The following is a 23,558-nucleotide window of genomic DNA, read 5'->3' on the forward strand; positions in this document are numbered from 1 at the left end:
GCATAGACATGCTTATAAAACCTCATTTTAAAAGCATGAAAGCAAAGGCAGACAGGTTGCTGCATGAATTGCCAAGACCTTTCTGCATGCTTCGTAGTCCTCGCCCATGAAACCAGCTTATTTTTACATTCCTGCCCTCCATTGGCTTTCCAACAGTGTACCTGCATTTGTTCCACCATTCTCTGAATCATTTCCTTTGACAACCGTGTCCAAAACATCTGACATTAGAGCTCATCGGCCTTGAAAGGTAGAATTTCTTCTGCCATTCATTACAGTTAAGATGTAGTAAGAGTTTAGAATAAGTTTCCACTTGTTTCAGGCTTTAGAAATTCCTGTGGAACAATTGAAATAAGTGATCAGATAAGTTCAGGCTGATGCTCTGTAGCAACAGGCAGAGGTGATCTAATGCTGACATGCCCACTGTGGGTGCTGCTGGTTACAGATGCTGGGTGGTCTGCAGAAAGGACGGGCAGGAAAGTGGAAGAAACACATTATAAAAACCTGGGTCTGCAGAGGTGAAGACCCCCTAACAGGAACAAACTGGCTGCATTGGAAGTTTCTATAAATCCAGGCCTTGAGCTGATAAATCAAGTTTAATGTCAAAACCTGAATATAAATAAAAGTAAAACTGTTTCAAACCGTTCATGATAGACATTTTCAGAACATAATGCTTTCATCTAACACACAGTATTTATCAAGGTACCAACAACGAACCACAAGGAGACAAACAGCTTAGTCCTGGTAGTGAAAGCTTTACTGTAGCAGCAAAGGCACACAATGTTAATGCAGACGTAACTTCATGACTTCTAACAGCAGTAGAGTTGGTCAAGATGACCTGAAACACCTCATTAAATACTGCTGAATGAATCCAGCAGATCCTCTCCACCCTCTTTCCCCAACAAAAGCATCAAAAGTACATCTCCAACTCATCTCCTCATTCATTTGAGAAATATAATACTCTACATATTGTTCATAAATAGCCATTTTCAGCTCTCTGTGCCCTTTAATAGGACATTTACAACAACATTAAACTGAAATTAGAGGATCTAAGAAGTTAATCAGAGGAACATTTCCAAAACAAAAGACAACTAAATCTGATCATCTTAATGTCTGAAAGAACTTGACTGTGACATTATAATAAGATTTGAGCGAGGTGACAACATGTCTCTGAGTCCTGAAGGCTTAAATAAAATCTGAAGTGGAAATAGATGCAGATGGTCTCGCTGTTGATGTTGAGCCAGTGAATAACTTAAACTTCAGGTGTCCAAAGCAGTCGGGGACTTTCCTGGTCACTTTAAGATGGGTCTTGGATTAAAGACATATTCTATATTTATGGACCAAATCTGACATTTCTTCTCATTTACAAACCAAACCAGTGCACACTGGAACCCTGACTGGGTGTATCATCCATGATCAGCATAGTCTGCCAGCGACCTGCACTGCACCACTCATTTCCAGTCACTTCCACACCACCACCGCCATCATCTCTGCCAACGTCCGAGCAGCAAGTCCGTTCAGGAGGAGTTGATTTCCACAAGCATTCATTCCCGACTGGAACCCAGTCTGTAGCAGCAGCCAGTGTTCTTGTTCATCCCCGGCCGTAAACATTTCATACACTTGGGATTCAGAATAGTCTGTAATAGCTGGGAATAAAAACCCTGCTGCTAGAATCCATCATCGTAATCTCCATCAGAGCCGTAATCTGGAGGGAGAGAGACAGAAGGATCAGGTACACACACTGCATTCAATGAAAAATGATGAGTCATGTTTCCTCCTAATCGGTGGTGAGAAAAGCTGAACAGAAACAGGTTGGAAGCTCTACGACGGGAACATACAGACTTTGAGAACTAATGAATGCTCGATGATTACAGCCCTGTTCTTTCAGATTCAGAGGTTTGCAAAAGTCTGGAGCCACCCATCTTTCCTTTCTTCTTCTGGAGGTATTTCAAACTTCTTATTTGGACATTTTCAGTTGTATTTGTTCTAGTCCTTGTATGACAATTTTTTTTTTTTACCTTTTTTTTGTTAGAATCAAACATGTCATTTGTTCGCTTTTATTTTTTCCCTTTACCTATTAAAAATACTGAAGAAAACACAATTTAACAGGTCATAAAAGTGGGAGACAAGAGAAGTATTATACCTAAAAAACAAAAACTATTAATTAACAGGTAAACAGGATCTGAAAGGGATTTCCTTCAGAAATAGAACCAAATCCAGCAAAGACCTGACAGGACCTGAGAAATGCACCTGGACCTTCAGGTGATCCATCTAATGCTAGTCAAAGCCTACATGTGTCCATGGAAGGATGGCGGTGAGGAAGCCATCCTAATGGAAGGGAACCAGGGAGAAAAGGCTGAGGTATGCCGCATGACACAAGAACTGGCCTGAAAATGCCTGTAAATTCCTTAATAGCCTCAAATATCAATGAAAAAAATATGTTAGAAAGTATGCAGATGTTGTGAACTGGAAATATTAGAACATAATAAACCTCTCATGGAGATGTCATAGAAATCATTAAGAAAAAATATTTTAGATGAATCTTTCTACTCCGATTTATTGTTTTACAGAAGCTAGCGGACAGTTGTTGACGTCTCCTGCCTGCATGCAGCGAGACGGTGCATGTGTGTGTTGCTCTTGGTTAACATGTACCGTGGTTACGGCGTATGTCAGGGATGTACAGCGTGGATCCTTGAAGGCCACCATCCTGCAGGTTGTAGATGTTTACCTGCTTCAACACACCTGACTCAAACTGATGGGTTATTAACAGCCTTGTTTTGTGAGAATCAGGTGTTGCAGCAGGGAAACAACTAAAACCTGCAGGACTCTGGCCCTCGAGGACCACCAGTAAACATCGCTTCTAAAAAAAAAGGAAAATTATATATATGCACCACCGGGAAAATGAAGTTGCTGAAATGAAGAAAGAGTCCAGTCTGGGTTAAACGTCAACATTATCACAGCCTCATGACAGTAGAATCTGTCCATGTCTCAGCCCAGCATGAAGTACAGCTTCATCAGGTTTTGTAAATTAGATATTTTACTTAATCTGCTGCACATAGTTTCCTCCTTCAAAGAGAAAACAAGAGAAAGTTTGAATTTATCAAATGCAATGCAGGACAAACTGATCTCAACTTCATTTCAACCTGCATGTAAAACTGATCAAATGTTGGAACAGATTTATCTTTTCAGACAAGTAAAGTTTAGTCAGTAGGAAATAGCTCAGATCAGCATGACGTGTCCCTTTAGTTAGTTGCTGCAGGCCCATGTTGGTGCTCCATGGTGCACCACATAGCTTTCTTCTGCACATTTTTAGGAGCACTCTGTAACTTTTGTTTTAATTAATCATTCCTGTGTGTGACAGAGAAATTAAAGGTTCATAGTTTTTAGAAATCCTGCAGAGTTCCTCTTTAAGACTTGAAGAATGTCTCATCATTTTTTGCTCCAGGAAAACCGAGACTGTCCATTAACTGACATACTGGTGTCATGTCTGGGCGTCCGTCCGGCTCAACGCTACCAGAGTCGACTTCGACTCCAGTGGTGCAGCTCTAAGGCTGACCCCACCTTCTGGCCTCTCCTAGGAAGAGGCAGGAGTCTAAACAAAGAGCCCCCTACAAGAGTCAGTTCAGTAGCTCAGGGCTTTTTATTGCAGTGGAGTCCGGGACCTTAAAGTTTAACAGCCAGAGACATGAAGTGAAGAAATTTAATCTTTGTGAGGACTCATTAAAATGTACCAGGAGTCAAAAGAGAAACAGAGCTAAGAGGCAGAATCATTAAAAAAGCCACAGTTTCACAGTCCAGACACTCTGTGTGTGACTGAGGAGTCATTAAAACCAAGTCCGGTTCACCATTAGTCTGCCCAAACCAACAACATCACTATTCAATCAGGAATTTGTTAGTCACATAAAAAAGAAAAAGATCTGTAACAAACCTAAGCTGATTCACACGACAACAGAAAACAGCTTGATTGTCTTACTGAACTTTCTTACCGTCATTTCTGCTGCTTTCAATGCTAAATGCTAGTTTTGAATTTAAGAATGTTATAAGACAGAAGAAAAACCCAGCATAAATATAACTGCTTTCAATGACATTTGCTTTGACTTAAAGGCTGACATGACTTCCATTTTAAGCTTTAATTAGCATTTCATACACTCAATTAATTCACTTCAAATGTTTTATAATCCAGCTGGACTCATTTTATGAGATCTTGGTTCAAATTACATTCAGACTGTCGTAACTTTGATGCCATAAAGTTCCTCACAAAACACTGATTTCACCTGATAACAAAAAAATTATACAAATAATTAAATGAAGAAGAAGAAGGAGACAAGGAACTAAAGGTCAAAGAAGCTGAAAAGATCATAAAGAACAAAAAGGATGAAAAAGAAATAGGATAAAAGATAAAAAGTACACAAAGAGAGCAAAAAGGATAAAGATGAAGACGTAAAGACGAAGAAGGAAAGAGGAGACGACAATGAAGGCGAACAAGATGGAGAGGACAAAGACGAAACAGACAGAAGATGATGAAGATGAGCAAGACGGAGCTTTGGTGTCAATTTTGAATCCTCAAGATAAAAAAAGTCATCAGAAACTAAATTTACTCAAATATCTTCAACTTGTAGTAAACACTTTTTAATAAACAACAAAAACAACAAGATGAATGAGGAATAAACTGACCGTTGCCTCCCAGCAGCTCCATGGCACTGACACAGGTCTCCTCCTCCTCCTCCTCTTCCTCATCACCATCATCATAGACAACCGGCCCACTCTCCACCACCACTCCGCTGGCGGGGGCTTGGACGGGCGTCGGCAGGGGGGTGGAGGTCTGAGCAAACAGGAACAGACGCGTATCGTTTATTATTTTTCTCTCCAGGATGAGGAAAGTAAACATCCGCATCCTGAAGGACAGGTGGAGGACACTCAGAGACGAGAGGTGAGGTTCCATTTGTCACACCTGGACATCCAGGACTAAACGCGGCGTCGAAGCGTGACCGCCACCATGACCGTCCTCCAGCGGATTACTTTATTATCTCATTTTAGACTCTACTTTTTAGAATCTGCAGTCTGCTTAGTATCACATGAAGGGTGAGAAATGAATCAGAGCCTTTGGGCTAAAAACAGCGTCATAGTTCAGAAAGCACTTCAGAAAGAGTCCAAGGGTTAAAATGAGGGAAAAAACATAATTAGAAGGACGTTTTTTTCATTTGGTCTTAATAGAACCGTTCAAACACCAATGTGACGACAGCAGGTGACTTTATTACCAGCAGAGTCTCTCCAGTTGCATGCTGGGAGACTAAAAAGCACAAACAGGTGGAAGTGGAAGCAGAGAGGGAGGAAAAAAGGAAAAAATAAAACTAAAGGAATAAAACAAAAACAGAAAATTTCCAGATTTGAAATACTGAAATGAATATTTAATATATTACACTGGTGATAAATAAATAAATAAATACATGTCACTAATGTAAATAAATGTTTGTTTTTATTAAACCAGCAGATAATAAAGAAACAGAGTAAAATAAAAATAAATATTGAATAAAATGAAATGTTATTTGTGTGGATAAATGTCATTATCAATTATAGATAATAAAATAAAAAATATACAGGAAAATACATAAATATGAAAAAAAGACAATAATAAACGGCCACTTTATATTTAAATGTTGGAGACAAAATAAACTAAATGAAATAAGATGTAAATAAACCACTAAATAAAAGATACGTAAATCTTTCAGCAGATGCCTGAAATAAACTATTTGAGGCTGTGCTGCACACGGTAGGTACAGTATGAGAATCCTACTCAACCACAGAATTAAAAGAAAAATAAATAACAGGCTTTAATCAGACTGAATGAGAAATGGTCCAGTTTTCACCGCAGTGCCTCCATGTGACCGTTCCTCAGTCTGGACTCATCATGAAGGGTCCACAGTGTGACAACAATTCTACTTTTTCTTTTCTTTTTTACTTTTTTTGCCTTTCCGTTTCAGCCTCTCTCTCCTGTATGTTAACGTCGCGTCTCGCCAGCTCGTGTAGATTTTTTTTTGCGCTCCTAATCACTATTAAAAAAAGCTGCTGTTTGTGAACATGCAGCAATGAGCGCTGACTAAAACCAAAGAAAACGATGCTCCAGACTAAGTAGGAGATTTTATGTGAGGATGAAGGGAGAGAAGTTTAAGCTGCAGGTTTTCTGCTGCAGCTGCTGAAACTGTGGAGCATTTTTTCTTTGGGGCGACTTCCTTCTTTTAACAAGAGAACTGCTTGTTATGAGTGAGAGTGCAGTCACAGGAAACAAACCCTCACTCCGGCTTTTATGTGACATCTGATAGCCTGCAGTTTCTCATGAATGGAGCATTTGGAAAAAGAAAATGAAGAGAGGTAACCACAGTCTGAACTCAGACTGATCTTCCATTGTGTCTTTGAATCTTTCACACATCAGTCATAAAGCACGAAACACTAACTTTTAACAAAGAACAACTCACAGCGAGCTCCTCAAGGTCCAGGTAATCCAGTTTTATACCAGTAATCTGTTAAATAAAAGCTGGATGATGTTCTATAAATAAAAACATCTCAAGCATGATTGGTGAGAAAATATGTACTTTTTAAAGAGGATTGGTTCATAAGGATGAAGGGTCACAGAAACTCAGAAAAACTGATATTTAAATGGCTGCTGGTGACAAACGACTTTAAAAAACTGCCCCAAAATAAAGAAAATACACATCTGCTGCTAGTTTCTCTGACCATTTGTGTCCTACAAAGGTCACTTCCAGAGTAAAGTGCATTTTTCACATCACTAAAAGAGAATCCAGAAACTAGCACTGAAGCAGCCACTGTAAGCCGAGTAAGGACACAGCAAGTTTGTGGTGCAGCGTTCTGTGGAGAGAGCCTAAAACTGGCTGCTTGCCACAATAATGTGGAGGGAAAAAAGGTTTATACATAAAAACCTCATCCTGAATAACCATGCTTACATGTGCAAAACTTTAAATCAGATTACAATCCTGATCAGACCTGTACTGTTTACTCTGATCCTGGAGGCTTTTTTTGGCCATGATGAACAGAATTACACCATCGGACTGTCTGGAAACAGCAGAAGAAGAAATGCTGATTCCCAATGTAAACAAATACAGCTGCATGGGCACAGTTATTCATTTCAGTTCCTCCCTCCTTAATAACAGTGCCACGTCTTTCACTTGTTCTAACAGTCCAATAAAGCCGTAAAATAAAGTGTGTGGTTACGTTATGTTGACATACAGCTGATGTAACTGGAATGTGCAATAAGTTTAATTTCCACTTAAAATTTGGGATATGCATCTCATCTCGACAGTCCACGACGTTAAGCTTGAAAGACGTGATGCAAGACAGGAGAACTTGTTGCATTCAGCAGGTCTGTAACAAGTCTCTGAGCTGTGAAGTGCTCATTCATCATTCATAAATGATATCAGCTGTGCAGCGATGACTTTCTGCAGATCTTTATCAATGAAGTTGATTAGATTCATTGGTTTAAAAAAGACAGTTTGGAGTGTAGCTACTTAAAGATTTCACATCGAGAAGCTGTAACTGGTGGGGCGGCTGCCTAATGAAGACATTCTAAGTCTGTCTATAATTGGGACTCAGGGAGGGCTGCTTTCAGGATTACCTTTCAGAAATGAGGTCATGCAACCTGATCACTCTACATGATTTAGAAAACTCTTCTGCAGCCGCAGTACAAAGCTGAGCAGGAATGTAAACAGACAAACTCGTTCTGAATGGTGCAAAAACTTGAACTAAAAAGTTCTTGTTTGTAGGCTGAATGGGGAGGTCACTGCGCCCCCACAAGATGAGCTGAAGTCTGGGCATGTCGTGTGATTTCCTGCTGACCTGACGGCTTCTGTGGAACCCAGCTTCAAATAGATTCAGCCATTACTTGCCAAGATGATTGCTTGCATAAGCGGACTGCTGCTGCAAAAGCTAGAGCGAATGTCTGCAGTTCAAAGCCCTTCTCCCATGACCTCATCCCCCTTTTCACATTTCTAAGCCTCTGAAAATCCCCACATCTCTGACTTTGCTGTGTCCACTGTGTCTTCCAACTTCAATCTGAAGCTAAATGTGGTTTGTGGGAGTGGACAAAGAGAGAGAGGGAGGGGGCTGTGCCAGTTTCAGTGGGCAGAAATCAAATTCTCTGTCAAGTAAACTGATCATTTCCTCCCTTTGGTTTGGTTGAAAACTTTGACTAATTGCAGGGTCACTGGAGAGGGTGCAGAAAATGGGATTTTGTGACGTGAGGAGCAGACTTTGGCAAACAACACTCAAAACACACATTTCTTTTCACCGTGGCTCCGACGCTGAAATGAAGTGGTGACATTACATAACATGAGCTGTGAGCGAGGAGAGGCCTACGCCTATGGCGGGGGCCGTTTATTTCCAGTTCCCAGGGGGAGGTGTGAGGGGGTTGCTAAGTAACAAGCCTTGTTGACCTGGCCCCTTGTGGTAATGTTTTTTTCCTGGTTGACAGAGTCTGAGCTCCCCGAGCTCCTCCATTCAGAGCTGCCAACAGAACATGATCGAGAGGGGACAAAGGCTGAGAGAGGAAGAGGAGGAAGAGGGGGAGAGGTGAGAGATGAAGAGATGGGAAGGAATGAGGAGCAGTGAGAGGAAATGTAAAAAAACAAAGACAAAAAAAGGAGAGTGGCAGGAAAGGAGAGGACATCAGCAGAACAAAAGAATAATGGAAAGAAAGGAGGAAAGAGAAGGTGGGCGAGCGGGAGGAGTTTAGGGGACTCCGGGGAATGATGCATAATGGAAAAAGAAGGAAAAGAGTTTGGGATCGTAAAAGAAAGGTAGAGGTTGTAGGAGGTTTTTCTGCTTCAGATTCACATTTTAAATTTAAGTTTCAGTTCAACAACAGAACAGATGAAAGATGCTTTTACAGCAAACTGTGGTCCGGTGGGAAGAGACAGGTCTTCAAATTTGTCAAAAACCCAGAAATGCAGAGAACCAGCAGCATTTCTCCAGTTTCATCTTGTCTTCATTCACTCCTTTTTAAATCCAGGACAGAATTTAAAAGTCTCCGCACGTTTCAGCTACAAGTTGAGGTTTACTCTTCGGTCCTAAAGGTTCTAAAAGTAGAACAGGAGGCAGAACCTCCAGTTATCAAACCATCCGGGTGGAAGCAGCTCCCAGTTTGGCTTTAGGAAGCAGACACCTTTCTATATATTTAAGATCAGATAACGAGTTCTTACTGATAGATCTTATAGAAAGTTTGGCTTGGTGACCCTTATCCATCCCTTTAGTTCTGCTGCGAGGCTAGTCACGGCTGCTGGGGCATGTCCCATGATGCACTGGGCTCCTCTCTGCTCTTTCTGACATTGTTGTCATTAGTTTGTGTTTCTCAGCAGCTCAGATTAATGGTGCTTTTTTATTTTATAATAGCATTTCTACTTAGGTAAAACTTTTATTTTGTAGTCCCATTTAAATTTGGCTCTTTTTGTTCTTATATTCAAATAAAGGGGCGTGGCTTTCTGTCTGGGTTTGGCGCCTGTGCAGCACTTCAGGAAGTGAACTGTGAATTTGAGTCCAAAAAACCCAACCAACCAATCACAGCAGAGCGATCCTCCCACTAGGCCCTGTTCGGTCCAAACCAGTGTCATATCGGGAATGAACTGTGTTTCTGAGGAACATCAAAGAACGTCAGTGGGCAATATGGAGGATATTGGTAAATTCAGACACAGCCGACAAGGTGCTGACCATGACGTTCAGCTGGAACATCGAAATGGAAGTTTTCTAAATGTTCTCTGAAGCTTCCAGATCACCTTCGTTGCCCTGACCAGCCTGCCAGCATGTAAACCTGAATTATGACAAATATGAAATCATGACAATCTGTTTATTTACCATTCACAATTATGATGTCAAGCAAATGCAGTGAAATTTCCTCTAAAACCTCAGAGCAGTGAGAATCCATCATCACTGGCTGCAGGGGCTGCTTGCAGACCATGATCAATACTATCACAATATATACTTTCAGTCAGGAAAAATACATTGGCCTATTTCACACCTCAGTTAATGGGTTTATTTAACATTACTGGTATCAGGTTTCATTTTTCCAGTTATTATTTGGCTGATAAAACAAAGGTCGGTCGGTCAGAGGCAACACTCAGGACATCTCAGACAAAACAGATGCCTGAATCTGACGGCAGCTCAGTGTTTCATGTTCATCAGACATGTCATCCGACTACAATCTCTACACCTCAAGTTCCCACCACATCATACATGGTGATGAAAAGAGAGGGATGTTAAAATCACATCCTGAATCAAGTCTGTGAGGCTACAAACGGGCAGAATGAGGGAATCTTTAAATGACCTGCTCACATTGAAAAAGTTTAAATGGCTTTAACACAGCAGAGAAGACGTATATTGCAGCAGTAAACTTGCTCTTTCTGGATTAATCATAAAAGCAACGAACAGCCTGCAGAAATATATCGCTGCAGGACGGGGAGGGGAAAGACATGGCTGTAAAAGACATTTTATGTTCAAGTTTAAGGCTGTATTTATTTTAAGACCCTGTCAAGATTTTTTTGTTTAGGAGCAGGGAATACCCTGAAGGGAAAAAGAAGTAATAAGGCAAGGGCAAACAAAGACAAAGTGAGGTTCACCTCTCACACGGTCTGAGTGTAGATTTATATATCCCCATCTGCTCAGCAGGAGGTGGGCGAAGAGCCTGACAGCGAGCTGCAGTCTGTCTGCAGTCGCTGTTTGTCACAGTCACGGGTTCATTACGCTGTAGCTCCTCATTGTTAACTAATCCCATAAAAAGAGAAAAACCACAAATGAATGTATCCTGCTAACAAGCATCGCGAGTGTAGCGACAGCTTATTTATCCCACAAACAAAGCTCTATGGCTGCAATGTTAAATCAAATTAATACCTTTTAAGACCATTTTAAAGCCAGAAGGAATTTAATTTACTTTATTTATTATGATACCAGTCTAACAATGAAAACCAGCGGGAACCGTAAGGATTACAAGATGCTGTTTGTTTTCATTTCAATTATGGAAGAACTGAGAGGTAAAATGAGCAAGTAAAACCTGACAGATGAACTTAGCTGCGATGTCACCTGGAGGTTAACATCACTCAGCTGTCTGTTGGGTGGCAGCCGAGAAAAAGTCTTTTTATAACTCACAAAACTTCTCAAGGCCAAACAACACAAAGCAAACATGTCCCACACACACTGTAGTGCTGTATGTGCACCCGCTATAGAAAATAGTCCCTGTATATAACCTTCTTTTAGACATTTCATAACAGATAAAGCTGCTGAGGACATTACTGATGGATTACATCATCATCACCATACACAAGTTAATTCAGGGTTGAAAGCAACAAGAAAGTTTGGAAGAAAATATCTCACTGAACTGGTTGAATATAATAAAAACAGACCCTCCTGGTTTTATTTCTAATTTTAAAAGAAGGTTCTGACTGGGTTTTATGACATATACAGATTTATTTTAAAGCTAATCCTGTTATAAAAAACACCAAATACATCGAGACATGTCCTCTCTAAATATACACATATCTAGACCATCTGCTTGCTTATTCACACCATTATTCACACCACCACTCAAAATCCAATACAGGAAGATAAAATAATTCTGCTACTGTCACACTTCATTAAATTCTACTTTATCGGATCGGTTTAAGTAACATCCTCTCGTTTTTATTTCAACCTGCCTCCCTGTTATTTGTTAGCAGAGATCACAGAGTAAAACCTACTGCAGATCCAGACCAATGACGACAGCAGCGGCTCATTACTCATCAAATAAAGTTGCTTGTTTTAACAGGTACACATCACCTCTCCTGCGTTTTGCTGCCAAAGCCACCTATTTCAAATTCAGGGACAAAATTTAATGACAAAAATGAGGTTTAGCAACGTGAGGATGCATTGTCAGCCATCATGAGCAGTTTCATTATGGACGATCTGGAAGCAAAGGCCTTAACTTCAGTACCTGAGGAAGAAGAAAATGTACGACACGCACTGACACACTGTCAACGTCCAAAGAAGCAGAAAAACAAACGCGAAAGAAATGGAAGAAAACACAAACAAAAACTTAAAACAGCAACAAGGACATGGTGACCGTACCATACGTCAGGGGAATCAGTGAAGGCGTACAGAGAACACAGAGAATACCAACACCACACAAAACTCCGCCAGCTCCTGCTACACCCAAAAGACAGGACCGAACTGGGGTCAAAAATGCAACATAACATGAGAAATATGCAAACTATGTGAAAAAAAGTGTACATAGGAGAGACAGGGACAAGATTTAACAGGACGAAACGAACAAAAAAAAGAATGTGAAAAGGAAACAACAGGACAACTCAAAAGATCACGTAAACAAAAGCAGAACAGGCAGACGTAAATTCAGCCACATCAGGCCGCTGCAAAAGAAACAACCATAGCATGGACTGGGACCACGCAAAAACCATCGGATCGGAGAGCAACACATTCAAACGCTCAATCAAGGAGGCCATAGAAATCAGGAGGCAAACCAGGGACCCCATCGACCGGGGATGAGGGGGATTCGTGCTTTCCCACACATACGATTTTCTCCTGCAAAGACCATCGGCAGCAGGCGTGAGCTGCTGGGGGACGTCCCATGATGCACTGGGCTCTCTGTACTCTCTATGTGGTTCCCTCGTCCCTGTCCTCTCCACCCCCAACTGGTCCAGGCAGATGGCCATCCTTCATGGTTCTGGTTCTGATTGAGGCTTTCCTTCCTCGTTCTGGTTCAGATGGAAGCTTTCCTTCATGGTTCTGGTTCTGATGGAAGCTTTCCTTCATGGTCCTGGTTCTGATTGAGGCTTTCCTTCCTCGTTCTGGTTCTACTAGAAGCTTTCCTTCCTCGTTCTGGTTCTGATGGAAGCTTTCCTTCATGGTCCTGGTTCTCATGGAGGTTTTCCTTCCTTGCTCTGGTTCTGATGGAGGCTTTCCTTCATGGCTCTGGTTCTGATGGAGGCTTTCCTTCATGGTCCTGGTTCTGATGAAGGCTTTCCTTTAAGGTCATGGTTCTGATGGAGGCTTTCCTTCATGGTCCTGGTTCTGAAGGAGGTTTCCCTTCCTTGTTCTGGTTCTGATGGAGGCTTTCCTTCATTGTCCTGGTTCTGATGGAGGCTTTCCTTCATGGTCCTGGTTCTGATGGAGGTTTCCCTTCATGGTTCTGGTTCTGATGGAGGCTTTCCTTCATGGTCCTGGTTCTAATGGAGGCTTTCCTTCATGGTCCTGGATCTGATCGAAGCTGGCCCTGGTTCTGGTGGAGGTTTTCCTTCCTGGTCCTGGTCACCTCATCGTGTTTTAAGATGCTCCAACATGCAAACATAAAACAAGCAAGCCAGGGACACCATCGACCGGGGATGAGGGGGATTCGTGCTTTCCCACACATACGATTTTCTCCTGCAAAGACCATCGGCAGCAGGCGTGACCTGCTGGGGGACGTCCCATGATGCACTGGGCTCCTCTGCTCTCTGTACTCTCTATGTGGTTCCCTTGTCCCTGTCCTCTCCACCCCAAACTGGTCCAGGCAGATGGCCATCCTTCATGGTTCTGGTTCTGATGGAGGCTTTCCTTCCTCGTTCTGGTTCTACTGGAAGCTTTCCTTCCTCGTTCTGGTTCAGATGGAAGCTTTCCTTCCTGGTTCTGGTTCAGATGGAAGCTTTCCTTCCTGGTTCTGGTTCAGATGGAAGCTTTCCTTCCTGGTTCTGGTTCAGATGGAAGCTTTCCTTCCTGGTTCTGGTTCAGATGGAAGCTTTCCTTCATGGTCCTGGTTCTGATGAAGGCTTTCCTTTATGGTCATGGTTCTGATGGAGGCTTTCCTTCCTCCTTCTGGTTCAGATGGAGGTTTTCCTTCCTGGTCCTGGTCACCTCATCGTGTTTTAAGATGCTCCAACATGCAAACATAAAACAATGGTGGTGGTAGACTAACATACCAATGGATTTAAAATCTCATGAACCTTTAAAACACTTAAACTCTACTCAAGCTGAGGGTGTGACAACACATCCATCTACACTGATACCAGGCTGGGTGATTAATCAATAAAATCAATTTATCAAATTTTCCGTTTATTGAAATTTATTTTTCTGAAAATCTGTATTTTTTTTTCTCTTGTATATGTACCACAAACGCTCTCCTGGGCCTTCCATAGTTAGCAGCGGACTCAGCCCTCTGAATGAAAACGTTAACAGATTTACAGTGAAGCGTCACTCACGCCTGGAATTTAGCTGTGCTTATAACCGCAGTGAGAAATGCTGCTCTGCACAAGATGCAGAAGACAATTTAAGACAAACTCTTGATAAGAGTCGACCTACATCAGGGGAATATTTTCCACAGTGGATCCTGTATGATAAGGATCCAGATGGAAAGTGATCATGGATGCAGTTGTGTTGCATATCTCTATACATGGTATGAGGCCGTTTATACGGCGGAAAGGTTACAATGTTTTTATAGTTTTTGGTGTCATTCATTCAAATACATACAAAACACATTTTGCATGCAAACGCTTTAAGTTTAGTATTGTTTTTAATAAGTTTAATATGTTTTCAAGACAGGAAAAAAAATTTATTAAAATTTGGAAATCGGATCTGGTTTATTAAAATCTGAGATTTTATTTTTCGGCCATATCGCCCAGCCCTAACTGATACATTGATCATTCAATGATCCAATAAAAGTCTAAAGTAAAAACTCAATAATCCTGTGTTATATCTACATGTGGTGTGTAACCTGAGTCAGACTGTAGCGCCTTAGTTTTTATAACTAATCTGTAAAAATATTTCTTCTAAACTCTAAACAGGAAGAAGGTTTACACTATATCCTGATTCAGTGTCAACAAGCAGAAATGTATTCTTCTTTTTTCTTTTGCATGATGTGAACATTTTAAACCTCCACATCCAGAATGTGGTTCAGTCTGTTTTTGTTCAATAAACAAATTGTTTTTCATTTAAATGTCTGAATGAACTCAGGAAGAAAAATAAATTTAAATTTTTTGTGTTAATAGTAAAGTCATCGTGTTAAATCAGCATGTGATATCGTTTTATTGATATCTCTGGATCCTAAACTGAATCAAAATCATCTCATTGAATCGATCAATCATATCATGATTTAAATTCATGATTTAAACCCAGACAGAAGATTTACATCCTCTCTCTGTTAACCTGGATTTTATCCCGTTTAAAATTGCTTTAAATTTGTTTTGTTGTTTGATGGATTTATCAGGGTTTATTGTATTTTAATATTTTAATAATATTTCACTGCTTCTTATTTGTTCAACTTGTGTTTAAAATGTTGTTTCTTTTTAAAGAAAAAAGGCATTCAAAATGTAATAATCATAAATAAAAATCCCGTCTTCCCTGCAACTTTAATGTATTTGTGTTTATTTTCTTGATACACCAACTAAAAATTGGAAGGATAATTCTTTGTGTCAGCAGCTTTCATAATGGAGCCGAGTAAATGTGTGTTTAGGAGAGCGAGGTAACGGAGGATAAAACTATTCATAGGGTGAATAACTGAGCAGGTGTGTGACAGAAGAAGGTGTGATGGAGAAGTGCGGGAGGGGGAGCGAGGAGGAGGAGGCAGCAAAGCGCCGGAGACGAAGAGCAGAAGGACGACAGCTCACCTGCTCCACAGCCAGCTTCTTGTTGGGCTGTCTGGTGATGAACGGCTGCAATCTGCAACACAAGCACAGTGGAAATTAGTCTTTAAACGCTGACTGACCTTCATCACCTCCCAGTCACATGGCTGTGGAAAACGAGAAACATGACTTTCACAGAAACACAACCTGACATCCCCCAAGTTTACAAGATCAAACTTACAGATGTTAGAAACCTCTGAAAGCCTCGAAGTGAGAAATATTAATTTCCAGACGGACAATAAAATCTTTCACTCTGAGGTTGGTTCAGATTAACTTTCACCCTTCACCTTAGCAGAGGACACAGTCTGTCTGCTCATTTCTGTTCAGCTTCTGCATTTTCTCCTTTCTGCTGCCTGAAGCCACACACATACATATTTGTTTCTATCGAGTCAATGAGGAAAAATAAACAGAATACTAAAAGTAATTAATGAGGCTAAATAATAATATTAATAGAGATATGCAGGATTTTTTACTGTGGAGAGACAGGGATAATTTAGCCATTAGAGTGTTTGCAAACCAAATAACCTCCAGCTGCATCCAAACACATCCAGAGTCCTGTTAAGATGCGGTGATGATGGAGTGAGTGGTGCATCTGATGAAATGAAACCTCCAGGTGAGTCTGAGGGTTGATCAATGGTGTATTAACCAGGAGCTCTGGAGATAACCTCCATCTCCTAATAACTAATCATTATAGTAAAAAGCCACTACTGTGGTAAATTTTAATTAGCAAAGATCACATTCAGCAGGTGGATCTGGGAGTTATAGATGAATTTGGAAATTTATGGAGTGATATTTTTTAGCCTGAGGCAATGGATCTAGCATCGAGGCTTTGTTTCTTAGACCAGAAATCTTTATATGCCTTATATGATGTGTACGATATATTTTTGACCTGCTATGAACTATCCATTCAGCTTTATTGAATCTTATGCATCAGTGGAAAACAGAAATTAAACATTTCTGCTTCCGGTTTTTCAGCATTAACTACGCCCACTCTAACTTTCTGACCAATCACACAATAGTTATCAGACACCACACGAGGAAAAAGTTCTGCCAGACGATGTGTCAGGAACAAGTGGCGAGAACTCGCTAACTTTTCTTGTTTCTGGAAAAGAAAACCTTCATGTGGAGTATTTACGGGCCTTTAGGTACACAAATCATTTAAAACCCCACCACTGAACTATGGCAGATTTTCTCACTGTGGTGCCCTCTCTAATGAAAGTTACTTCAGCATCCATCTTGCATCCTGTCTGTTCTCTGAGATCTCTCCAGCCAATAAAAGTTAGTACGATGTCAACTCTTGTCTCATCTCACTTTCTCTCGTTTCTTCTCTCTTTCTCTGATAATGTCCTCTTGGGTTTCTTTACTGGATCAGCCATGATGCACGTCCAAAATGGTCAGCGTGTTGATATCCAGTTGCTAGCGTGTCACGTGGTGCTGTAAAGCAACGCACAGCTTAAACATGATGATCCTGGCTGGGGAAAAAAAAGCTGTGAAGTGTTGTTTCTGAGCCTTGAGATGCAGCAGGGTAATGACAGCTTCAGGAATGTGCTGAATGAATATCAGTGCGACATCAAACTGAGCCAGAGGCGCAGAGTTTTAGGTCAGAAAAAGATCCAGCTTGAGTAAGTTACTGTACACATACCAACATACACCGTGTTTTTAGAAAGACCAGAGATAGAATTAAATCCCATCTTGACTGTGACTTGTCCTTGAATGAATTCAATGAACTAAAAATAGTTTAATTTTCCCCTGAGTGAAATAATCACTTTAGGACACTCTCTGTACTATCTTGCCATTTATTTAAAAATAACAAATGTTTATAAGTTATTTTAAAAATCTGACAGAAACATTACTTTAATTTTATTATTATATTTCAATTAACTACTGAAAAAGTCAGCTTTCAAAAGTTACTAAGATTATTCCTCCATGTTTGTTGCATCTGTTCTTGCAAAAGAACGAATCCAGGAAACATAGATTTTAATGAATATTTGTAAAAAGTTTGGGAAATTTTCTATTAAGAACTATTGGTGAATGAGGCCCACCAACTCTTGCAGATCACTCCAAATTCTTGGGGTCTTTGCTTCAAATGCTCTGTCACCATTTATTTCCAAAAACACAAGATTCTTGCTGGAGGACTTTTTTGATTTAATCTGCAGAGGAGGTCATGAAGAGCCTTGAAACTCTTGGATAAAATCCTGTAATTCACTGTAAAAAGTCCAGGTGGAGTGGCGTTATCAAGTCTCTTGGCTCTGGATAAAAGCCTGGCAGCTGACGTCTGTTCAGTCTGCAGTTGATCAAAAGAGTTTTGGTTCAGGCAGGTTAAAAAGGATCCTGCAGTAATCCAGGTTAGATGAGATAAAAGTGTACAAAAAGGTCTATCTTTGTCTTTGAAAATGAAGATGCTTAGTATATTTGAGATATCTGTCAGATGAAAAGCGTTATTGTAACTCGGCACACCAACAGGGAAGCTTTTTTAATGATTTATATGTAATGACATTAAATGTGACATATTTTTATTCCAAATACACAATAAACCAAAAGATGATTCTGTAAATGACTGCTGAGAAAACTCTGAACTAAATCATTGCTGAGAAGATGGAACAAAGGGAAGATGCTTAAAAAAGAAATGCACAGAAGCCAAATTTAACCAGTCAGATCAACAAAGAGTGCAGAGCGAAGTCAGACAGTAAACAGGAGCTCTACTGCTGACTAAATCCTGCCAGTAGCAGTAAAAAAGTGGGCATTCTCCTGTGATAGTGATCTTGTGAAAACCGGAGAATCTGGCTGGGATGCGAGGTAATAGAGGGGCAGGATTTCATTAGATTACTGTGATCTTTGCATCTCTGCTGGCCTCGGGCGAGCAGCTCATATAGCAGAAGACCTGCTGGGAACGAGAGCAGGAGAAATGGTGCGAATGAGAAATGAGCTCAGACTGAGTGACAAGCAGACCGGCTGTCTGTCAGAGAACGCCATCTCTTCTTAGACAGTCGAAGAGATAATCAGAAATAAACGTACCAACGGCAGTAATTCCTACGCTGCCATCCCACCGTCCCAGCGGCTGGAATTAGCATCGTTCCCGGAGGCTCCCCACCCTCCTTCCTGCCCACCCAGCCTCATGCTGAGTCCTCCCTAGAGGCTTACAGTAAGTGCTCAACTCTCACTGATAAAACAGCAAGCGCATGTGAGCTTTTAATTAATCTGCTTTAACCAGGGGAAAGGGAAGGGGGGAGGGCGTGAATGTGGCATCTTCAGCCCCTAACGCTACCCCCACCATTCTCAAACCTCATTATAAATTCCCAGTCAGGCCAGCGGATCGCTCCCCGCTGAGTGAGCTATTCAGGGCCTTGTACATGTTCTAGAGGGGGACCCACACTCCCAGGGGCCCTGACCTGGACACTGTAGAGGGGGAGAAGAGGGAAGGATGGAGCTAGGCAACAAGTAGTAAGAGGGGGGGGGCAAAAGAAGGAGAAAAAAAGAGAAGGATGGGAGGAAGAGACTGAGGCTTAATAAGAAGAGAAAGGTACATGGATTAAAGGGACAAAGGGAGTGAGATGGTAAAATAACAATACGAGGTAGCACAGACAGAGGAAGGAAACAGGAAGGGAGGTGATAGAAATAGCATCACAGTGGGGGGAACAAGAAAAACATGGCAGTGTTCATGAATTATTCCAAGGTTGTTAGCCCAAATGCTGAGATGCAAGTCTAGCCGAATAAACAAGCTAACCGGGCGAACTATGTCATGTTGTTAATATGTAGCTGTTCATAATCAAGTCAAACCAGAAGGAGAGTAATATTAATGTGATCAATGAGGCTCTTTCACCAAGTGGGAGTTGACAGTTACACATGATCCAAGACTGAATTCATACATTGCAAACGACAGGACAAGAATACAGACGGGAACAAAGGAGGGCGGGAATAAAATGTGACAAAATGTGGAAGAAATGCAAAGCATGGCGGTATGATTAGCAGAAACAGCAGAAAATACTGGCCACTGACACTGTTTTCTTCAGTTTCATGTCAGTTTTAAGTGAAGATGTTTGCATGTTAGATAAGAGTCGACTGTTTCACTATGAACATTTCTGTGTAGGTTTTATCTGTAATAATATTACAATATTTGTGAAAAGGCTAAACAGCTTCTAGTGTCTAACCCACTCATTGTTAAACGAGTCGGTCTCATAAGGAGCCTTTTTAATTAACTGCAACAAAATTAAAAGCAGTCAATGTTGGGTTGGTGGGGGGGTCAAAGGTTGGAATGACAGGGCCATGAGAATATTATGAATCCTGGAGGATCGGTATGGAGATAAATGAAAAGGATCTATTCCAGTGATGATGGGAATGTGAGTCAAACCATTAGACTCTGACATGTAACCCAACGCTGTCATTGAGTCATCAGTATAATTTAATTCATGTTCAAACAGATGATGGTGAACACCAGCATGATAGCATCATCTGTAGCTGTGCCTCCACAAAACAACCATCTCTTGAAATGCTGCAGTTTGTCATTTTCATCATCACGTTCGGACTGAATAAACAACGTTGTGTACCTAAGTTACAGCAGCGGTTCCTGTTTTCCTTAAGGACCCCCTTCATGGAACTAACCAAAAGTTTCCAACTGTGCTTCTAACTGATTTTGATGGCAGAGACATTCACTCAGCACATTCCTGGAGCTACTGGTGATGAGCTACTTCAGTGTCTCAAGACCAAGAAACCACACTTCACAAATAATTTGCCATCCCGAAGCATCATGTTGCAGCTGGGTTTGGTTTTACAGCACCAAATCACACGCTAGGAACTAGATAGTGACAAACTGGCGGTTTGGGATGCGCACCACGACTGTTTCAGCAAAGAAACCCAAAAGGACATCATCAGAGACAGAGGAAAAGACAGAAAGGGACAGAACAAGGGATCGAACTGACTTTTATGAACTGCTGGAGAGATCTCAGAAAAGAGACAGGACGCAAGACAATGCTGAACTTAACTTACCCCCAGTTTACACCCGGTGTGTGTGTGCGCTGGTTTACGGCTGCACCGCGGCCTCTGTAACCATTTTAGTCAATGGTTTGGTTCACAACAGACACGGTGCAGTTAATGTCAGAAGCTTCAGGTAATTTTCTAAATAAAAGCCCCCGTGCAGCTTTGCGCTGGCTGAACCATGTAAACATTACATCTTGAATCGGTCAGGGTGTCTCAGTGTTTTGTTTTTCATCATGAACGACGAGACGTTTATCCTGGAAGTTTAGAAAGATCTTAGCTAGGCAGACTGCACTGGACCCGCTTCCAGTGTGGACTGACCCACCACGAAGGTCGGAATGAAATCACGGCGTAGCCTAAATGCGACGCACATGCACCTGGTGGAAATTTGGGGTTACATCCTAACCTGTAAATACTTCACACAGTTGTTTTCTCTTCCAGAACTGCGAGAAAAAAATGACGCCACTTTGCTTGTAATGAGTGTTACAATACGGAAACGAGTGTGTACTGTGCTGGTTTGAGAGTTCTCGCAGCTTGTTGCAGACAAAACATCTGGGCATAACTATTGTGTGATTGGTCAGAAAAAGTAAGTGGGTGTGGTTAATGCTGAAAAGCAGGAAGTGGAAAGTTTTTATTTCTGTTTTTCTACCGACACATAAGATTCTATAAGGTTGAATGGATAGTTTTGTGGAACAGCTGGTCAAAAGTCTATATAAAACATCATATGAAGTAGCAAAAGACTTGAGCACTGCCCCGCCAGACCCCAGCCTGGCACCGTGTGTTGAACTGTAGACAAGGTTTTTGTTGTGAAGTAAGAAATGTGGTGGCCAGAACATGTAAAGGCCTTAACCCTGACAATGAAGATCTCGCTGAGAGGTACTACCACTCGGTCAGTCATCCAAGTTTTCTGAATCTGAATATGTCCATTATAATGTGATGACATACTAGAGATGAGAACAAAAGACCAATCCTAGTCGTACATCCCTGACAGGCTGAAAAACAACACAGCTGCTGCAGCAAAGCAGGAAATATGACTAAAAGCCATTGTGTAAACAAATTATTGAGCCAATACATGTCATTAAAGCAACAGTTATAACTACACATTTTGTAAATGTGTGTTGCAGGTGTATTTTTGAGATAAATGAGAAAGTTTAATCTGAGTTAACTCTGTAAGACTGGCTGTGTTGAGGTTCACTTCTATTCTTCACTAAATACACATACGAATGGAGCCTTCTGCCTTTTGCTTTCCTTACATGGCTGTTTTCTTCCAATTTAAGGAGCTTGTGGATGCCCACCCATACAATGCAAACGGAGCAGTACCACTGGAAACCATGGGGATAGTGTTATGCAATATAGCTGCCATGCAACCAGCAAAAGGAACAAAGAAGAAGAAGAAGCCGCCATGATATATTTAATGGCTGGACAGACCACACCTCTTTTTATGTCTTTCTGAAAAGAAATTATCAAAGTCTCCTCCACAGTTCCATTGATTGCTTCTGTTTGGAAGTGCCACCAGAGCTCTGAACTCCACACTGCCCCCTAGTGTTTATATTACCTAACAGCCATGCCAATGTAAAGGACGCACGGGAGTGAAGTGACATTTGACAATGTTCAAAATGGACATACCCATTTACATACATAAGAGGACCATAAATGAAACTTGAGATTATCTTTGCAGCTAATGAAGCACAAACAATAAAAATCAAAGTTACTGTGACATAGACTGACAATCGTCCAGTAATTTTAAATCATCTAATTAATATTTTATAGGCAAGGCAAAGCAGTTTATTTGTACAGCACATTTCATGTACAGGAAAATTCAAAGTGCTTTACATAAAACAAAAGCATTACAGATATTAAGAAATAGTAAAAGGCAGCAACACATAGCAAGAATCACAATAAAATAATAAATTACATTAAAATGATTAAAAGCAAGATAAGTTAAAAAGTTAACATGCAGCATTCATGCATAGGTGCATGAAAAAAGAAATGTTTTTAACCTGGATTTAATTTCCACTGGCAGTTTGTTCCACTTGTTTGCAGCATAACAGCTAAATGCTGCTTCTCCATGTTTATTCTGGACTCTGGTCTGGACTAGTTGACCAGAGTCTTTGGATCTATAAGATAAATGTTGGCACGAATGTCAATGCTCAGACATCATTTGATGCAATTTGGTTAGTTTGACTCCAGCATAAATGGCCATGGTGATACTGAACCTAAAGTTACCTCAGTGAGCCTCTGATCCTGCTTCGTAATACAGGTCTATTGTCTTTTAATCGTCCTCCAAATCAGCAACCACAACGAGTGCAGTAAAACTGATCCCTCCTCCCGCCGGCTTTCACAAATGTTTTCATTTCTAATTCACACACAGAGTCTCGGGAGCGTTTCACACCGAGGCAGACTCTCTATTGTATGTAAAAGTCAAAACACACACTCGCTCCCGTACTGTAACACTCGCTCACCCATAATTAGATTTTCTGTCTGAGATATTTTCATTTAACTGCACTCGTCATTTCACAGGTGTTATAATGATGCTGCAGGTTACTGTTGTTTTACTACATTATGAACATTGTTTTTCTTTCTAACATTTTGTTTTGATTGTGAGATCTTTCCATGAGCCTTGTTTCTAATCTCACTGATGACTGCAGCTGTTTGTTGTGTTTGTTTTAAAATCAACTCCCATTTCCATCTCTGCACGCATGAGCCGAAGCGAATAAATTCACTATTCAAACAATAATCCAATCAATAAGATAACGAGGAGGAAGGATGCGATGGAGAGGAAAGATAATCTGAAAACGGGGGGTTGAATCAAATTAGTTCTGCGATGAGCTAGGATGTAAATAAATGATGATAATAATCTGAGCTTCCAACTCAATTTTCCAGCTGGGGACTAGATCCTTGGAGGCACACACTCACACAAACACACAGAGCCTCCTTCAGCTCTTCAGG

The 23,558-nt window shown here is 40.9% G+C and overlaps 1 protein-coding gene across 2 annotated transcripts in view; it reads right to left on the bottom strand.

Annotated features, from left to right (window-relative positions):
• Nucleotides 1-736: 736 nt before the first annotated feature.
• Nucleotides 737-23,558, bottom strand: part of brf1a (BRF1 RNA polymerase III transcription initiation factor subunit a) — a 146,450-nt gene continuing 123,628 nt past the window's right edge. For both annotated transcript variants that reach the window (XM_041971648.1, XM_041971647.1), the window contains 3 exons: nucleotides 15,624-15,675; nucleotides 4,672-4,819; nucleotides 737-1,702 (listed from right to left, as the gene is read on the bottom strand). In XM_041971648.1, the coding sequence (XP_041827582.1) occupies nucleotides 1,665-1,702; nucleotides 4,672-4,819; nucleotides 15,624-15,675 (238 nt within the window). In that variant the 3' untranslated portion in view covers nucleotides 737-1,664. The remainder of the gene's footprint in view (nucleotides 1,703-4,671; nucleotides 4,820-15,623; nucleotides 15,676-23,558) is intronic.

Source organism: Melanotaenia boesemani, chromosome 20, assembly GCF_017639745.1.
Source record: "Melanotaenia boesemani isolate fMelBoe1 chromosome 20, fMelBoe1.pri, whole genome shotgun sequence".
Taxonomy (NCBI): Eukaryota; Metazoa; Chordata; class Actinopteri; order Atheriniformes; family Melanotaeniidae; genus Melanotaenia; species Melanotaenia boesemani.